This window comes from Lithobates pipiens, unplaced genomic scaffold (assembly GCF_037356315.1).
Source record: "Lithobates pipiens isolate NorthernLeopardFrog02 unplaced genomic scaffold, aLitPip1_a1.2 Scaffold_19, whole genome shotgun sequence".
Lineage (NCBI taxonomy): Eukaryota > Metazoa > Chordata > Amphibia > Anura > Ranidae > Lithobates > Lithobates pipiens.
The window spans coordinates 56,768,756-56,788,171 of NW_027507764.1; the positions used below are offsets into that span (position 1 = coordinate 56,768,756).

At 40.4% G+C, this 19,416-nt stretch overlaps 1 protein-coding gene across 1 annotated transcript in view; it reads right to left on the reverse strand.

Moving 5' to 3' along the window:
• Positions 1-19,416, reverse strand: part of LOC143995984 (putative acyl-CoA dehydrogenase 6) — a 179,638-nt gene that overhangs the window by 18,687 nt on the left and 141,535 nt on the right. Inside the window, exon 8 of the mRNA XM_077490774.1 lies at positions 13,849-14,022. Coding sequence (XP_077346900.1) covers positions 13,849-14,022 — 174 coding nt within the window. The remainder of the gene's footprint in view (positions 1-13,848; positions 14,023-19,416) is intronic.

A 19,416-nucleotide genomic window follows, 5' to 3' on the forward strand; every position in this document is an offset into this window, starting at 1 on the left:
GGCTTTAGACGATGCTGAATTGCTAACAGCATACACTTAAACTCAGCACTTCAGCAGGGTCCCCTCCATCATATAGTGTCCGCCCCGTACTGCGCATGCGCAGTGCTTGCGCAGTACGGAGCAGAAGCTTCAGGAAATCTCCGAAGATGAATGGCGCTTGCGCCGTGAGTCGAGGCGGTAGCCCCACCATCCAAGCACACATAGGGCTGGGAAAATTAGAGGGCCCCTCGCAGGCTCGCTACGCATCAGGCTCGGCCTCTCTGCGCTCGGCTCTTTTTATTACAACTCTATGTCCACTTGGATGGTGTGGTTGGAACCTGGACTCACGGCGCAGGCGCCATTCATCTTCGGCTATTTTCAGAATCTGTGTGTGCTGTGTATATGATAGGACACCGGCTACCTACAGCTTAGGCTACAAGTGCTGAAATACTCACATATGACCAGGATCAAGTTGCTCTATTAACCACTTCAGCCCCAGAAGGATTTGCCCCCTTAATGACCAGAGCATTTTTGGCGACGCGTCACTGCGTCACTTTAACTGACAATTGCGCGGTCGTGCAACGCTGTACCCAAACAAAATTGATGTCCTTTTTTTCCCCACAAATAGAGCTTTCTTTTGGTGGTATTTGATCATCTCTGCATTTTTTATTTTTTGCGTCATAAACAAAAAAAGAGCGTCAATTTTGAAAAAAAAAAACACAATATTTTGTACTTTTTGCTATAATAAATATCCCAGTCATTTTTTTTTTAAAAAAGCTAATTTTTTCTCAGTTTAAAGCGGGAGTTCGGCCGTTTTTTTTTTAAAGTAAGCGGCTACAAATACTGCAGCTGCTGACTTTTAAAATAAGGACACTTACCTGCCCAGCGCGCCCGCGATGTCGGCACCCGAAGCCGATCTCTCGATCGTCTCTCGGGTGCTGCCGCTGCCATCTTGGGTATGGGAATCAGGTAGTGGAGCCTTGCGGCTTCACTTCCCAGTTCCCTACTGCGCATGCGCGAGTCGCGCTGCACAATAAGGATGGTCCCCGCTGTCCCTGGGATCCGTGTGTTTCCCAGCGGACAGCGGGGGACCTGCAGGAAGTGGCATAAATATCCGTGGATTCTGCGGATATTTATGCCGGAAGTGGGTGCAAATACCTGTACTGTACAGGTATCTGCACCCCCCTCCCCCCTGAAAGGTGCCAATTGTGGCGCTGAAGGGGGGGAGGGTTTCCGAAGAGTGGAAGTTCCACTTTAGGGTGGAGCCCCGCTTTAAGCCGATATGTATTCTTCTACATATTTTTGGTAAAAAAAAAATACAATAAGCGTATATTGATTGGTTTGCGCAAAAGTTATAGCGTCTACAAAATAGGGGATAGCATTTTTATTATTATTCTTTTTTTTCTAGTAATGGCGGCGATCTGCGTTTTTTATCGGAACTGCGACATTATGGCGGACACATCGGACACTTTTGACATATTTTTGGGACCATTGTCATTTATACAGCGATCAGCACTATAAACAAAATGCACTGATTACTGTAAAAATTTCACTGGCAGGGAAGGGGTTAACACTAGGGCGTGATCAAGGGGTTAAATGTGTTCCCTATACATGTTTCTAACCGTTGGCTCGCGCGATCGTGCCGACCTGCCGCAGTATAATGACAGCGGCAGGTCGGCAAGCGGTTAATTAGCCTCAGTGTCCGTGTGTTTTTAGGTAAGACAAAAAAAAAAAAAGCAAAATGCACAGCATTGTTTCTGGGCTGTACTACGGGTACAAACACACATATGTGGCATCACTGCGATCGTAAGGAGCAGGAAGATGTATTTTGGGTTGTTCTTTGGTGGTAGGTTGTGGTAGTAACAAGAAATATACAGCTACATTTAAAAATAAAAATTATTTTTCTGCTAGTTTAGTTTTCCTTTGAAAAAAAACAAAAAAACAAAAACAGACGCTACCCATTACCATTTAAAAGCCCAATTTGTTTTGAAAAAAATGTGATACAATCCACCTGGATGCACAAAGTAGTTGTGATGATACAACTATGTACAGTTTTACCAACACATGTCAAAGTTGCAAAATTGTGCTTATGCAGGCCATACATGGTCCAATTTCAAACAAATTTTCTTTTCAAAATCAGAAAGTTTTTTTTTTTCTTTTGTGATCCGATGACGCCACCATTGATTTTCGAAATTTGGCCGACCAAGCCTTCAATTTCACCTCATGTTGCTACAGAAAATAATTTTCGTGGCCGGGAATTCTCTCCGTAAATTTTCTTTTCTTATTACATTTCTCGCACGATTCTCCCATCATTGATTAGAAAATCGTTAGTTTTTCAAAAAATGTCCAACATGTCCGATTCCTCAAATTTGATTTCCGCACAAAAATCGGCTGTTGCTGCAGCCCACTAATGGTGCGAAATTCGTACGAAAATTCTTAGATGTGATTTTCGAAAAGAAAATTCTTTCGAAATTCAAACCGCGTATGGCCCGGCATTAGGCATTAAGATTTGTTTCCCCCGTAGTTGTGAAGGGGTTAATAAAGTGCCACCAGAGTTTCTTAGGATGAATTCACAAAGTGAATCCCGGGGGCCGCGTGCCATTCGGTCAGCATTATTGGATAATCAGTTGTTCTTTCATAAACATCAGAATGGAGAACTTGTGTGATCCAAGAAGCCTTCAATGTGAAATAATTGTTGGTGGCGGAAAACTGCTGACGGATTTTCACACGATAGCATCTCTAAAGTCTGCAGAGAATGTGCAAAACATCCAGTGAGAGGCGTTTCTGTGGGTGAAAATGTCTGGACAACAACAGAGGCCACAATAGCCAAATTCCTATAAAGCTCAACTCCAGGACTATGTTTAACCACTTCAGCCCCGGAAGGATTTACCCCCCTTCCTGACCAGAACGTTTTTTGCGATTCGGCACTGCGTCGCTTTAACTGACAATTGCGCGGTCGTGGCTCCCAAACAAACTTTACGTCCTTTTTTTTCCCACAACTAGAGATTTCTTTTGGTGGTATTTGATCACCTCTGTGGTTTTTATTTTTTGCGCTATAAACAAAAAAAGAGCAACAATTTTGAAAAAAAAAAAAAACGCATTATTTTTTACTTTTTGCTATAATAAATATCCCCCAAAAATATATAAAAAAACTTTTTTTCCCTCAGTTTAGGCCGATACGTATTCTTTTACATATTTTTGGTAAAAAAAATAAATAAATCGCAATAAGCGTTTATTGATTGGTTTGCAAACAAGTTATATCGTCTACAAAATAGGGCAGTGTTTCTCAACTCCAGTCCTCAAGGCGCCCCAACAGGTCATGTTTTCAGGCTCTCCATTTCTCCATTATTTTGCACAGGTGATTTGATCAGTTTCACTTCCTTAGTAATTACCAAAGCCCTTTCATCTGATGGAAATCCTGAAAACATGACCTGTTGGGGTGCCTTGAGAAACACTGAAATAGGGGATAGATTTATGGCATTTTTATTAATATTTTTTTTTTACTAGTATTGGCGGCGATCAGTGATTTTTATCGTGACTGCGACATTTTGGAGGACGCATCGGACAATTTTTACACATTTTTGGGACCATTGGCATTAATACAGTGATCGATGCTTTAAAATTGCATTGATTACTGTAAAAATGTCACTGGCAGTGAAGGGGTTAACCACTAGGTGGCAGTGTAGGGGTTAAGTGTTCCTAGGGGCGTGTTGCTAACTGTATGGGGGCGTGGCTGCGTGGGACACCACACTGATCGTCTGCTCCCAATGACAGGGAACAGACGATCGGTGTGCTGTCATTAGACAGAATGGGGAGATGCTGTGTACATCAGCATCTCCCCATTCTTCAGCTCCGTGACACGATTGCGGGTATCCCCGCAGCGATCCAGTCCGCGGGACCTGCGACCACGGTCACAGAGCTCTCGGCGTTACTTTGCCCAGCCGTGACATTCTACCACTGTATATGTACAGGAGCCAGTCGGGAACCGGTTAATGACACTAAAGCGATTTAAAGTGACACTAAAGGTTTGGTTTAAAAAAAATATATATAACATACATATCATACTTACCTCCACTGTGCAGCTCGTCTTGCACAGAGTGGCCCCGAACACGACTTCTGGGGTCCCCCGGCGGCTCTCTAGGCTCCTCCCCACATCTGATTACCCCCTGGGAGAAGCGCTCTCCCAAAGGGGGTTACCTTGCAGGCACGCTCCCGAGTCCAGCATTCAGCGTTCATAGAAGCCGAATGCAGGACTTCGCCTCGCCCCCGGATCATCGGATTTGATTGACAGCAGCGGGAGGCAATGGCTGCGCTGCTATCAATCTATCCAATCAAGAGCCGAGAACCCCGGGCAGAGAGAGAGAGCGCGTCCCCATGGGACAAGTTGGAGGGATCAGGTAAGTAAAATGGGGGGTTGCCGGTCACTGACAGCTGTTTTTTCACCATAATGCGTTGGATGCATAACGGTGAAAAAAAAAACACGAATCTTTACAACCCCTTTACAACATACTATGCATTAAGGTTAAAAAACCTTCTGTTCTGCAGCCCCCCCAGAGCCCCTCTTTTTCTTACCTGAGCCCGATCGTTCCAGCGACAAGCAGGAGCCCAGCAGCTCCAGCCACTGTCTCAGCTCCTCATTGGATAGATTGATAGTAGCAGGATCCATTTGCTACCGCTGCTGTCAATCAAACCCAGTGACATGGGGGCGGGCCCAAGTCCTGCTGTCTGCGTCTATGGACGCAGCAGCAGGACTCGGGAGCATGCCCGCACGAGTGCCCCCATGGAATGTGGCTCTGTGAGGCGGCACTCAATAAAGAGAAGGAGCCAGGAGCACTGCTGGGGGACCTCAGAAAAGGAGGATCAGGGCCGCTCTGTGCAAAACCCTTACACAGAGCAGGTAAGTATGACATGTTTGTTATTTAAAAAAAAAAAAACGAAAAAAACAACAAAACATTTATGCTGCGTACACACAACCGGACTTTGACGGACTAGGTCCGACGGAACGAATTCGGTCATGCTTCATCGGACCTTTGCTGTCTAAAAATCAGATGAACTTTAGATTTAAAATTCCAAATCTTTCCGAAGGACTCGAGTCCGGTCCAAAAATCCGTTCGTCTGTGTGCTAGTCCGACGGACAAAAAAACGACGCTAGGGCAGCTATTGGCTACTGGATATGAACTTCCTTATTCTAATCCGGTCGTACATCATCACGGTCTAATCCGTCGGACTTTGGTGTGCTTGTGTGTGGCCAAGTCTGTTAGTTCGGAAAGTCCGTCGGAACTCCGTCGAAGGTCCGTCGGGAAGACTGTCAGACCTAGTCTGTCGAAATGTCCGGTCGTGTGTACATGGCATTACAATCACTTCAAAGTATGTCTCTAGGCAAAACTTTTTTTTTTTTTCTTGGATGGCATGGGGAGGGGTTAGCATTCTGGCAAGTTTTTATTGCTGTCTGGGGAGATACACCCTCTATTTGACCATTGTCACCAAAAGAAAGATGTGACAATGGTGAGGGGAATCTACTGGGAGAAAGTTGTTCCAAGCACAGGAATTCCCTTCGCTTTGGCAGATTTCTTCTAAGTTCCTGTTGCATCTCTGGGACAGGAAGTAAAGGGAAATTTCCCCAATGGTGCACAGATGGCAAAAAAAAAAAATTGTTGATAAATTGAAAATGATACTAAACTCTGGTTTAAAACATATTATAGTATCTGGATTTGTCCTCCTCCTGCTTTCTGGGCTGTGGAGAGCAGGTTGGCTCTGCCCTTCATACATGGTGGACTTGTCCTAAGGTCTGTCATTTCTGGATACGGGTTCATTCCTTAATTCATTCAGTTACTATGCTTAATATTACTAAAGACCCTTGCATAGCCTTGCTCAATGAACCTGTGGAGAATATCCCAAGGTACACACACTCTAATTTATTATATGTTTTTGGCGGACAAAATTTCCATCGCTACTGCTTGGAAAAGTCTAACCTGGCTAATGCTCCATGAAAAATTGGTCTGCGTCCTACAGGATAAACAACTTCTGTTCGAAAAAGTGTGGACCCCTTGGTTTTCTTACCTGCAGGCACCGAACACTTGGGATTAACAATGGATTGGTGCTGGGTTGGACTCCTGGACAGATGTGGTTCCACCCCTTTGTTCTATTTTCTGACTCACTTCCTTCTCTTTTTCTAACTTGCTTCTTCCATTCCTTCACTCAGGTGCCAGATGGGCCCTCTGGTCAGACCCGCTGTTTTAACTTCCACTTCAACGCCCGTCTAGATTTTTAAAAATGTCCCTCAATGGATATGTCACTGCTACACTTGATTTTTCTACATAAACAATACATATACATATATATATATATATATATATATATATATATATATATATATATATATACATACACGATGCGATAATTAAGTTCAGTGTTGGATGACATAGTGGTCACTATGGTTGTAATAATATCATTATTATGCTTATAGGTTGCCTAGGTAGATGGGTGGGTGGGTGCTGTCCAGCTTGACCCTTCTGCCAAATGCACAAAGTTGGCCTGATGTTAGACCTATTAGTGACATATAAACGAATAGGTTTCTCAATAATAGTTTTCTTATAAGTTGACCACTATGTCGCAGTCTCTGATCCTCAATGGCGGATCTCCATGGATTCAGGTGTTAATCCCTAAGCTTTAAAACACACTATAGATGACTTGTTGTTGACTGTTCACGACGTCAGAGCCATCATTTTGCAATCTTTTGTATTAAATTACAACGTTTAACTGTAATTATGAAAACTGAAAACAGAAAAAAAATATTCTATTCCAAAATGTATTCTAAACTAAAAAAAGTATCTCCTCTTGTTCTCAGCCTCTTCCAAATACCTTTTTTTTTGCTGCTGTGATCTGACTCCCTGTTAAAAAAAAATAATAATTGGCGGATCTCCGCTTTAAGTCAGCAGCTACAAATACTGCAGCTGCTGACTTTTAAAATATGGATACTTACCTGTCCAGGGTGCCCACTATGTCGGCACCTGAAGCTGATCTATCCCTCGGCTGTTGGGTGCTGCTGCTGCCATCTTCGGTAAGGGAATCAGGAAGTGAAGCTTTGCGGCTTCACTTCCTGGTTCCCTACTGCGCATGCGTGACTAGCGCTACTGTCTTCTGGGACCCGTGCGTCAATACCCGCGGGTGGCTCAGGTATCTATGCCCAGAAGTGGGAGCAAAATACCTGTATTAGACAGGTATCCCCCCCCCCCCAAAGGTGCTAAATGTGACAGGGGGGGGGTTGAACGGAAAAGGGGAAGTTCCATTTTTGGGTGGCACTCCGCTTTAAAGAGTGTCTACATTCATTCTCTATGGTCCCACTATACGCAGGGACGTAGCCACTCTCTCTCACTTACTCCTGAGATGGACTATGGGACTTGTAATGAGCATGGAGTAGTACACACATGACCACAATACAATATGTACTGTGGATTATTTTTGGAGATAAGGATATCATTTAGCGTCACCTTAACCACTCTATACACGTACTTTCATTACTGAAGGCTTAGAAGAAACTAAGTTACAGGGTTTAACAGATGTGTGCCTGTTCATGATCGGTAATGTCTAGCAATTGAGTAACAAATACGTAACAGTCATCCTTGGGTGGGTCTGTCTGTGTCGCTGTATTAGGGAACATGAAATTTGTGAATCGATGAACTGTGCCATCTCCAGATAGAACTGGACTGTATGTCTGTATCATCATGAGCAAAGAATAAAACAAACATGAGACAAGGTTCTCACAGGACGTGGTGTAATAGCCGGCTCTGTCTCTGACGTTCTGTGGCCTTTACGCCTGCCATGTTTTGCATTTTTCCTACTTAATCAGCCAGATATTCCCTGGCCACCGACAGCTCAATCACCAACGTCATTCCTCGTAATTCTAAATCCCTATTTATAGTCCACCTGGGACAGGAAGTGGCTCACTAATTCCCTTTCGTTATTTAAAAATAAGATGTGATGATGTTAATAGGAGGATATAAAAAAAAATATTAAAGTGAACCTGTTCTCCTTTTCAAACTTTTAAAAAGTCCTGAAGAGCAGATACCACGAGATGCTTGCAAATGTACCTTTAGTAGCCACAGATTTGGTGCCAAGCTGAGATTAAGGTTATTTTTTGGTTTACTTGAACCTGGATTTTATAGCGAAGTATAAAATAACCCAAAGTTAGGTTAGAATGTTTTTTCAGTCAAAAGATCTGAAATATTGCACAGTTTTTGTATTAATACTTTCATTAAGCAGGTAGAGCTTTATATGTTCATTTTTTGAAAATTCCTGTATCTAGTTTGTTGAAAAAAACTATTTGCAGAGCTCAATAGCTCAAACCTAAATGTAAAACACACAGCTCAACGAGTCAGAGAAATGACTCCTCTCTCCCTACTTGTTAAAACAAAGTATAAATCAGTGATAGAGAAAGTAAACAAATTATGATGGGCTCTGTAAGAGAAACTCAGTATGTGTTGGAACCATATTACATGCTCATACTCTGAGCGAAGAAGACTCACTACAAAATGGGCAATGACAACAAATTAGAATGCTTGCAAAAAATTTGCACACATGCACACGCACACCCGCACTCTCCATATTGGCACTGGTACCAAATGACCTTTTTAAGCTGCACTATTATATAAACAAATTACTGAGTGATCTTCAGCTAGTTCCCGCTTTACCTGAGCCTTGACCTGCTAAACAGTACCTGAATACTCGTGCATGACTTGGCTTGCCCCTTACCTGTCTCTGGATCTCTCCCTGCCTGCTGTGACCTCAGCTTGTACTCCATCTCTGCTCCTATCTTGCAGAGATGGCTTTTCTACTCGAAGGGATGTGCTGGAACTGGGCGGAGTCCAAAAGAAGGGCAACAAAACTAATAAGGGGACTGGAGGCCCTCGTTTACAAGGAAAGACTACAAGCACTATATTTATTCCCGCTGGAAAAGCGACGCTTGAGAGGAGATATGATAGTGATTTACAAATACCTCAATGGTGATCCCAGTATAGGAAAAAAATGATTCAGTCATAAAGGAGTGTAGGAGGACATGGGGCCACACAATGAGATTGGAAGAGAAGCAGTTTAACCTTAAACTGTGAAGTGGGTTTTTCACTGTCAGGGCGATAGGGATGTGGAACTCTCTTCCACACTCGGTGGTATCTGCGGGTAGTATTAATAGTTTTAAGTGAAATGCCGCGTACACACGGGCATTGGACTTTCCTCCAACAAAACCGTGTTTTTGTTCGAAGGATGTTGGCTCAAACTTGTCTTGCATACACACCGTCACACAAATGTTGGCCAACAATTACAAATGTGAGAACGCAGTGACGTACAAGACGAACAATGAGCCGAGAAAAATGAAGTTCAATAGCGCGTGTGGCTCCTTCTGCTTGATTCCGAGCATGCGTGAACTTTTGTGCAACAGACTTGTGTACACACGCTCGGACTTTCCGACAACAACGTTTTGTTGCAGGAAAATTTCAGAACCAGCTCTCATACATTTGTTGGCAGAAAGTCTGACAGCAAATGTTCGATGGAGCATATATACACACACAGTTGGACTTTCCAACAACAAGCTCACAGCCAACATTTCCCGTCGGAAAGTCTGACCGTGTGTATCCGGCATTAGATGCGCATCTTAAGGAGCACAACATACAGGGATATGGGAAATAATTATAGACACACGAGTTGAACTGGATCGACTATTGTCTTTATTCGACCTTACCTACTATGATACTCAGGTTTGTGGCTATTTTTCTAAAGAAAACAAACTGTTTTGCTTTAATGCACCTGGAATGCATTTCACTGATTCAAACTAATGCCCATCTGGGCTTTCAAACAAATCCTCATTGACCTTGTATCTGCAGCCACCGCAGAGTACCCTTCCTTGATATTAGCTATAGATTATGAGTTTTTGTTCACTTTCTGTGCTTAGCTTTTCCCTCCCAGCAGTGAGTTGGCAGACTACCAGACTTCTAATTACTATAGTAGTATGAAATGGATCTGTGCTATGGAAAAAAAAAAGAACAACTAAAGGAAATGCTTCTTCCTCCACTCAAAGCCCAATCCACAGGTGGGCTAATAAGGCAATATTCAATATAGCAGGTGCATGGTGCTCTGGGTATTCCGTTCCTTTCCCGCTTATGCAGAGTACGGGTCTTTTGAGACACATTTTGATTTTAAGATGCTTTTTCTAGTTAGATAAAAACAACAAAGGTGCGCTTAGCCTAAAAAAAATGAAAAATCCAAAAACTGCTGCAATCAAAACTACTTGAATAGTAAACCATAATATATAATAGAAACCTAAGATGAGCTGTTAATTGTCACAAAAACAAAAATAAATAGTAAATATATGTAACTATTAACACTATATAGTCATCTAAACCACTTTGGAACAGTGAATGTAACAAAACGTGTAAAAAAAATAAACCCCACAATAAACCACAAGCGGGTCCCTAAGATCTGCCCACAGCATGTGGGTTTACATGCTAATGACAGATGTGTCAATCTCCTGAATAATATACATGAAAAATTTAAATCATGTTTCACAATGTAATATATTCACAAAATGAAATAGAAAAAAAAAAAAAAAAAGTGTAATGAAAAAGACATAAAAATTACAAAGTCTGTGTATGCAGCTTCCCATATGCTTTTTTGTTCATACTAGGAATCCACCAATCCCTAATTTGGATTAGTGGATTCCCACTACGATCAATCATTTGGAAATGCATATGAGAAGCTGCATACGCAGACTTGTATTTTTATCAGTCTTTTTCATTACACCTTGTTTACTTTTATTTTCTATTCTTTTTTACATTTCGATTTTTTTTTTTCATTTTTGGTTGAGGTTAGGAAGATTCGGGGTCTTGAGAAGGACAGGTGGCGACTGGGGGCCTGGACAAAGGCGTGGAGGAATGTCCGCTCCCCTTGGCTGCGGTCTGTAATGCCCCGTACACACGAGAGGGATTAAGTCTGACAGACCTCCAAAGGAGTTCCGCCGGAGTTCCGACGGAGTTCTGGCGGACTTTTCGACCGAACGGACTTGACCACACACCATCACACCAAACTCCGACGGAGTCGAACGTGATGACGTACGACTGGATTCGACGTAGGAAGTTCATAGACAGTAGCCAATAGCTGCCCTAGCGTCGGTTTTAGTCCGTCGGAGTAGCACACACACGAGCGAATTTTTCGAAGGGGACCGGGTCCGGCGGAGTTCCGTCGGGAAAATTTGAAGCATGCTTCATTTCTAAAGTCCGTCAGACTTTTGCGAAGCTAAAGTCCGTTGCAGCCCACACACGAGCGGATAGTCCGCCGGACTCAGTCCGTCGGAGTTTGGATGTCGAAAAGTCCGCTCGTGTGTACGGGGCATAAGTCTCTGGGTGTGCGGCTTACTTTCTGTCCTCTAGATTTTGATAAAATCAGATTTTTGGAAAAAGGCTGCATGCATGGGTTACATGTGTAATCGTTTCTTAGCCTGAGGGTGTGTTTAGGTTGAGGTTAGGGCTTTGTTTTGCATTATTTTGTAGTTTGCTAGTAATACAATTATATTTCTTTGTATATAGTTCTATTTATGCTTTTTGGCATTTTCTTTTTTGTTATCTGCTGATGTAAGCCTGTTTGTAGTTGTTATTTATGTATATATTTTTATTTTTTTATATACGTAAATATGTTTTAATAACCAAAAATGTACAATATAGGTGGATGTGGCGCTGCAAAACAAGTGTCACCTTTAAATTACTCTAATACCCCCTATTTCATAGATAAATACCTTGGGGCAAATTTCCTTTTAAATCTCAATACATAATAAAAAATGAATGGTAAAAAAAAAAATGCATAAATAAATTCATAAACTTAGCTTGCATATAAAATCCCCACTAACATTAAGGTATACCATATGGCATGTGAAAAAAAAAAAAAAAAAAAAAAAAAAAAAAACCTTATCTATGCATAAAGTGACAAGTGCTAAGGTGATATAAAATACTTCAGCATGTACATAAATGCTATTTCCCAAAGTGCAACGTGCGTATGAAACGTAATATTCAATCCAAAAATCAATTCAAGTCCATAAAACAATTCATAAGTTCATTACTAAACAAATATTCAAGTTTGGTGCTATTCCTCTATAAGTATATCAGTACATTATACACTGTATATAACTGTACATTATACACTTAATACTTTGTGTCGTCAGAAAAATTTAAATATACATATGAACTTTTTATGTTACAACAAAATGATAAACGTGCAAAAATATTTAAATAACATATAAAATAATAACGGTGCAAATAATGTGACAAAAAAAATAAAATGAAAAGATAAATATAAATAACAATAAAAATTTTTTTTTTAAATATATATATATATAAAAATACCCATTTGTTGTGAAACAATTCAATATGTGTGTTCTAGATCAAGTTCATCCATCCACCGTGCTCTTAATATAGGAGTTGCTAGAAACAGTCTAATTCAATGCTTCACCACTAGCGCTGGTAAATTTCACACTCACCAGATCCCTACGGTCCCTAGGACCAGTCAAGCCTTTAGTGTTATTATGGCCCACAAAGCCTGAATCACCAACTTTTCCTTCCTTAGATACTCCTGACCTCTGCCAGACCACGGGTATATTCAGAAGTGGGCAAACATCAAGCCCCAGAAAGGAAGATAACACAATGATCGTGCAACACAGTTTATTATTATATTATAAAGTATGGAATGGGAGAATAATAAATTGTTTTGCACAAACAAAATAATTCAGAAGGGGGGACCTTGTGTAAAGTTTGGGGGGAAAGGAATGATCTTATCCCCTTATGTTATTTTTTATGGACTTATGAATTGATTTATGGATTGAATGTTAAGTGTCAGTTTATGCATAGATAAGTATTTTTTTTTTGTTTTTTTTCACATGCCATGTGGTATACCTTAAAGGGGTTGTAAAGCTTCGTTTTTTATTTTCTAAATAGGTTCCTTTAAGCTAGTGCATTGTTGTTTCTCTTACCTTTTCCTTCGATTTCCCTTCTAAATGTTTTTTTTTTCTTTGTCTGAATTTCTCACTTCCTGTTTCTCCTCAGTAAACTTCACACCATCATCCGAGCGGTGTTAAGTTAGCCAGAACAGCTTACTGAGGAGGAACAGGAAGTGAGAAATTCAGACAAAGAAAACAAAGCATTTTGAAGGGAAATCGAAGGAAAAGGTAAGTGAACCAACAATGCACTAGCTTTAAGGAACCTATTTAGAAAATAAAAAACAAACCTTTACAACCCCTTTAATGTTGGTGGGAATTTTATATACACTCTAAATTTCTGAATGTATTTATGTATTTTTTTTACCATGAATTTTTTATTATGTATTGAGATTTAAAGGAAAATTTACACACTCACCATACAGATTCAACATCATTTGCCCCAAGGTATTTAGCCATGAAATAGGAGGTAATAGAGTAATTTAAAGGTGACACTTATTTTGCAGCACCACATCCACCTATATTGTAATTATCTTCTAATTTCTATGTCTCATTTCTATGCAAATTTACAGAAAGAGAGGAGAGTAGAGTGCTTAGACCAGGTATGATTGCCTTCAGTGCTGCTATTGTGAACTTTGAGTATGAATGAGGGATGAACGAAGGCTTGTTTTAAGAACATGAAAATGTTTGAATATCCGAAGTCTGAACACAGTGTTTGCATAATTATATTACTTTATAGAAATAGTAAAAAGTAGATACATAAAAACGTTTAAAAATTTAATAAAAAAGGATTGTAAGCCATTTTAGTCTACCATAACGAAAAATATTCATAAAATGCATATACAGTATACTCCCATAGGTGAGCACTGGAGACTTATTGTAAAGAATCAGAGACCTACCATTTGCAACTCCCCACATTCGTTCCTCTTGAAACTGTAACATCTGATAGATGAACCCCATTCCTTCCTCCCCTATCAAATTTTTACTGGGTACTCGGACATCTTCAAAGAATATCTGAGCCGTGTCTGATGACTTCATTCCCATTTTGTCAATTTTCTTGGCGACATGGACACCTAATACAAAACAAAATACAAGCAATATGGATTTAAGAAGAATTCCAGGAAAATAAAACAAATTCAACTATTATAATCAACAACGCACCTAGTCTAGCACTCTAGCAATATGATTTATATACTATAAAAAGTGTGACTACATGTCCCCAGATTACATGCTCTTTTTTATAAAACACAAAAAAAAAAAACACACCCCAGACGATGTCCAAGGAGACAAAACACGTTGGGAGAACCTCACTGCTGTGATTATTTTGAAAAAGCGCTATGTCAACTGCAGAAATGTAAGTTTGATACTCTTTTAATAAATTTAGAAGTTTTTACGGAATTACGCTATGTTGGTTCCATTCTTCTATTCTGTATGATCATTTGGTGGAGTGTGATCTGCTCTATTGATTGGAGGATATTTGGCATCGGGTTTGGTCTTGGAGGAGTTTCTGCACCAACCAGTTCCATGCTTTACGTTCCCTGGAGGCCATCTAATCGTTTTTGTATCAAAGCCATTTTGAGACTTCGGGCATATGTCCGTTTGGGTCATAGGCGTCCGGTAAGCCTCAAACCTGTTCCAGGTGGTGGTGTTCACATAAGGGTGTATTGTGCACTTTTTGGATTTCCTGGAGGATATTTGTCATTACTCTTTACGCCGAGGGGGACTACTGATGATTCCTCATACAGACACTGCACTAAATTTTCACTGGAGGAATTTTTGTTTATTTATTTTTTCACGTGTAATATTTATACATGTACACATTTAATGAGTATTGGGGTAACCCGATAACCGAGTATAAGTTTATATTTCTTTGTATAGAAATTTGTTTCTGTATATTTATCACATTTATTTCACTTAGCACGACACTTTGTTATGTATTCTTTTTTATAAAGCTTCATGTAAATGGACGTTTAGGAGCAGTTGGGCGTTTTCTTCAGCTGCCCCTGAACGCTCCTCTGTTATCTTATCAGTACATGTACACAGGGTCCTTTATGGTCATTTCTAGGCAGTTGAGTTTAGAAGCAGTTTTTGGAAAGCAAAAAAAAGAAAATGCGTTCAGGACGGATGTTCGGAGGCATTTGAAACTCCAAATGCCTGTGACAGCTTGTAAATGCTCGTAAATGTGGTAACTCACGTTTAGCCACCTTTTGTTTACAGGAGTTTTTAATAGAGATACATTTTGACCATTTAAAAAAAAAAACGCTTGTAAAAGCAAATGCAGCTAAACGCAACATGTACAACGCGGCAAAACGGACGTTTTTAAAAGTCGGTAACTATCTGTCAAATTAAATCGTTCAGGAGAGGTTTAAAAACGTCCCGTATACATTAAACCTTAGTTGAACCATGAGGCTACAAACTCCAAGTAAATAAAAATAGGATCTTTCAGATCAGCTGATGGCATCATTGTCCAAAAAAATAAAGGATTTTTCAGTTCTCTGCTTTATGTCCCATTTTAGCAGTCATTATACGCCTACATCCAGCCTGCTTTTAAATGAAATAACGGCTAGTGTGGTGAGGGTGATAGTAGCTTATTATAAAGCAGAATTACCAGTAATAATAATAAACAGTGGATAAAGGCATGCTGAGGCAACATTTAAAGAGCATGAAGCCAAGAGGATGCAATAAAGTGAAAAGGGGATGAAGCCAAGAGGAAGCAGCAAAGTGAAAAGTGGATGAAACCAAGAGGACGCAGCAAAGTGGAAAATGTATGATGCCAACAAAACAAAATGAAAAGTGAATGAAGCCAAGAGGACGCAGCAAAGTGAAACAAGGATGATAAAAAAACACAACAAAGTGAAAAGTGGATGAAACCAAGAGGACGCAGCAAAGTAGAAAGTGGATGAAACCAAGAGGACGCAGCAAAGTGGAAATTGGATGATGCCAACAAAACAAAATGAAAAGTGAATGAAGCCAAGAGGACGCAGCAAAGTGAAACAAGGATGATAAAAAAACACAACAAAGTGAAAAGTGGATGAAACCAAGAGGACGCAGCAAAGTAGAAAGTGGATGAAACCAAGAGGACGCAGCAAAGTGGAAAATGGATGATGCCAACAAAACAAAATGAAAAGTGGACAAGGCCCAGAGGACACAACAAAGTAAGACATGGGTTAGGCCAGGAGGAAGCAACAAAGTGAAAAGTGGATGAAGCCAAGGACACAGCAAAAAAAAAAAGTGAATGAAGCCAAGAGGACGCAGTAAAGTAAAAAGTGGATGAAGCCAAGAGGTGCGTCCTTTTTAAAGTTAAGGATGATGACAAAAAATGCAACAAAGTGAAAAGTGTATGAAGCCAACAAGACAAAACAAAACGATCATTGTGTTTTCAAATTTGAAAGATTTGTTTTTCTATGTTATAGAAACACTAATATGCCATCTAAGCTTTGCTCTTCACTCCTGATGAAAGTTCTGTGATACCAGCAACTAGAAACGCGTTGGGTGTGGGTTATAAGAAAAGAGTATTCTCAACACTCATTGGTTGGCTTGTTTTATTTATCCATGTATATACACATTTGTAGATATACCACAGGGATACCGTCAGTTGTGTGGTCCCTCTGGTTTGGTTTTGTATTTGTTCTGTAATTGTTAATAAAGTATTTATATGTTTTAATTGTTGTGCGGTGTTGGTGGTCATTCAAAATCCCACTCTAATAGGGGGACTCCCTTTTTTTCTGATTTATATTGGGGATGGGATCACCGCACCAGAGCTCTTTGATCCACTGAGAGCCCCTCTTTATCATATAAATTAAAAGTGGACAAGGCCCAGAGGAAGCAACAAAGTGAAAAGTGGATTAGGCCAGGAGGAAGCAACAAAGTGAAAAGTTTATGAATCCAACAATACACAATAAAATTAAAACAGGATAAGGTCAGAAGGATGAACTGAAGTGAAAAGCAACAAAATGAAAAGTGTTTGAGGCCTGAAGCATGTAAATAACTAAAAAGTGTATGAAGGGGCACAGTGGTGTAGTGGGTCTTGCCTAGCAGTAAAAAGGGTCGCTGGTTTGAATCCCAACCACTACCACTACCTGCCTGGAGTTTGCATGTTCTCCCTGTGCCTGTGTGGGTTTCCTCCAGGTACTCCGGTTTCCTCGCACACTCCAAAGACATGCTGGTAGGTTAATTGTCTTCTGTCCCAAAAAAATAAAAATAATTGGCCCTAGTATATGAATGTGAGTTGGGGACTTTGGATTGTGGGCTCTTTGAGGGTAGGGACCGGTGTGAGTGTGCGATGTATGTGGGTATAGCGCTGAGTAAATTGACAGTGCTATATGGGTACCTTAAATAAATAATAATAATAGATGAGCATCTTAATGAGACACAATGGATAGGGACAATTGTAGACAAGCACACGCATACTGCCAAGTTTGCTCCAGTGACGAGGAGGGAGGGGATGATGAGGTCACTGACTCTACTTGGGTGCTTGAGAGTAGAGAGGAGGCACAACTCCAACGAGGCAGGATGTCCTCTAGGGGACAGCCACCCTATTGCATCACTCCACAGGTGCACACTCACTCAGGTTTAACTGGATGCACTTGTGTCTTTATTCAGCCTTACTATGTAACTATGTAAGCCAAGAGCGTCCATCAAAATGAAAAGTTGATAGGGGCCGAAAGGACGGAACAAATAGAAAAGTGGATGAGGCCAGAAGGATGCAGTGAAAAGTGGAGGAAGTGAGGAATATGCAATAAGATGAAAGAACAGTAAGAAGTGTAAACAAAACAAAAACATTCCTATAGATTTAAATGCAGATCTTTTTAGCTTTCTAAAAGTATAATTTCTAAAAAATGTTATCTCAGTTTATGAATATTAAATGGACACTTATATTCTAATTAGCTGATCACTTAGGCAGAATATTTTTTTTTTGTCTGTACCTACTCATTCTTTAAGATCATTGGTAAGCACACGATGCGTATTCACACCCCCACCCCTGCAAGCAGTGACACATTGAGGAGCACCGGCCTCACACAGCTCCCAGTTTTGCAAACTCTTCCGTGTGATTATGGCTGAAACAAGTGTCTGTTCACAGAAATAGGTTGCTCTTTGCCTAAATTTACATGCGATGATTGAATTAAAACAACATATAATTCACAAGTGTTTACAAACAGATCCTCTGAGAATTGTGAAGTTCTGAAATTGAGGCAATTGTCATCTATAAAATGTCTGATTGAACAAAAACGCTTGCCACCATTCAGATCATGGAAAAAAAAAATCTGTAATCTGTGCTGTTTATTAATTGATCAATCTATCACTAGTAAGTAGCATTGTATGCAATCTGCATAGCACAGTATATAGCACAGTCACAGCTAGAAGCTGCGAGTAGATTGATACTCAAATACAAAAAAGTTAACACAAAAAACCTCTAAAACATGTATAAATTAAGAAAAAACGGCAGACTCAATGGACCAATTGGTCTTTTTCTGCAGTCACTTTTCTATGTTTCTACAGTGAAGTGAACTTAAACTACCTTAGACCATTAGTCATATACCTTGGGGCAGGTAAGACAATACATTGTCTACTTACTTAAAGTGAATCATCAGCTTTACACAATACACTTTCTTTGAATGTTGCTACTATGGCCAGACTCGGTGGATAGAATAAGAATAAGAGACAATAAGAGCTTCCCCTCTGGCAGTAAACCTTTACTTCGAGCAAGGTCACCGACTCAAGAAATGCACTTCACACACAAAAGTCAGTGACATCATCGATAGACAAGTCTGCATTGTGTCTACTGCCCATCCAGCCTGGTTCCCGCACTTGGCCTTACGACAAAAATAGTCTGGAGAAAATATGGTTTTATCATCAATATGGTCAGTATGGTTTTATAAGTAAGTAGGAGCCTTCACAGCAAGAGTGACTAATCTGTGGAACAATGAAATTTCTCATAGTAAACTATCTTAAAAATAGTTTTTTTTCTTTTTACAGGAAAGTGTATCAAATGCTACAATAATAAGAAGATGTGAAGGAACTGATTCATACCACTACAGAAGTTGAGTCTAATGGAGAAGCAGAATATTTAAAACAAGAAGCTATTGAAATGGATAAATAGAGTGGAACCTTGGATTACGAGCATAATCCGTTGCAGGAGAATGCTTGTAATCCAAAGCACTCGCCTATCAAAACGAGTTTCCCCATAGAAGTCAATGGAAATAAAGATAATTTGTTCTGCATTGATTTCTATTGCATGCAATACCGCATGTGGTTAGAGGTGGGGGTGCTGGAGAGCCTTAGAAATACTTGGGGACAGCTCGGCTGAACTCAGAAACACTCAGAAACAGAGTATACTTATCTCCTCTCTGCAACTGGATTTGCACAGAGCAGCCCCAATCCTCCTCTTCTTGGGTCCCTCTTTGCTGCTCCTAGCCCCGCCCTCCTTTGAGTGCCCCTCAACCAGCAGCTTGCTAAAGGGGGCACCC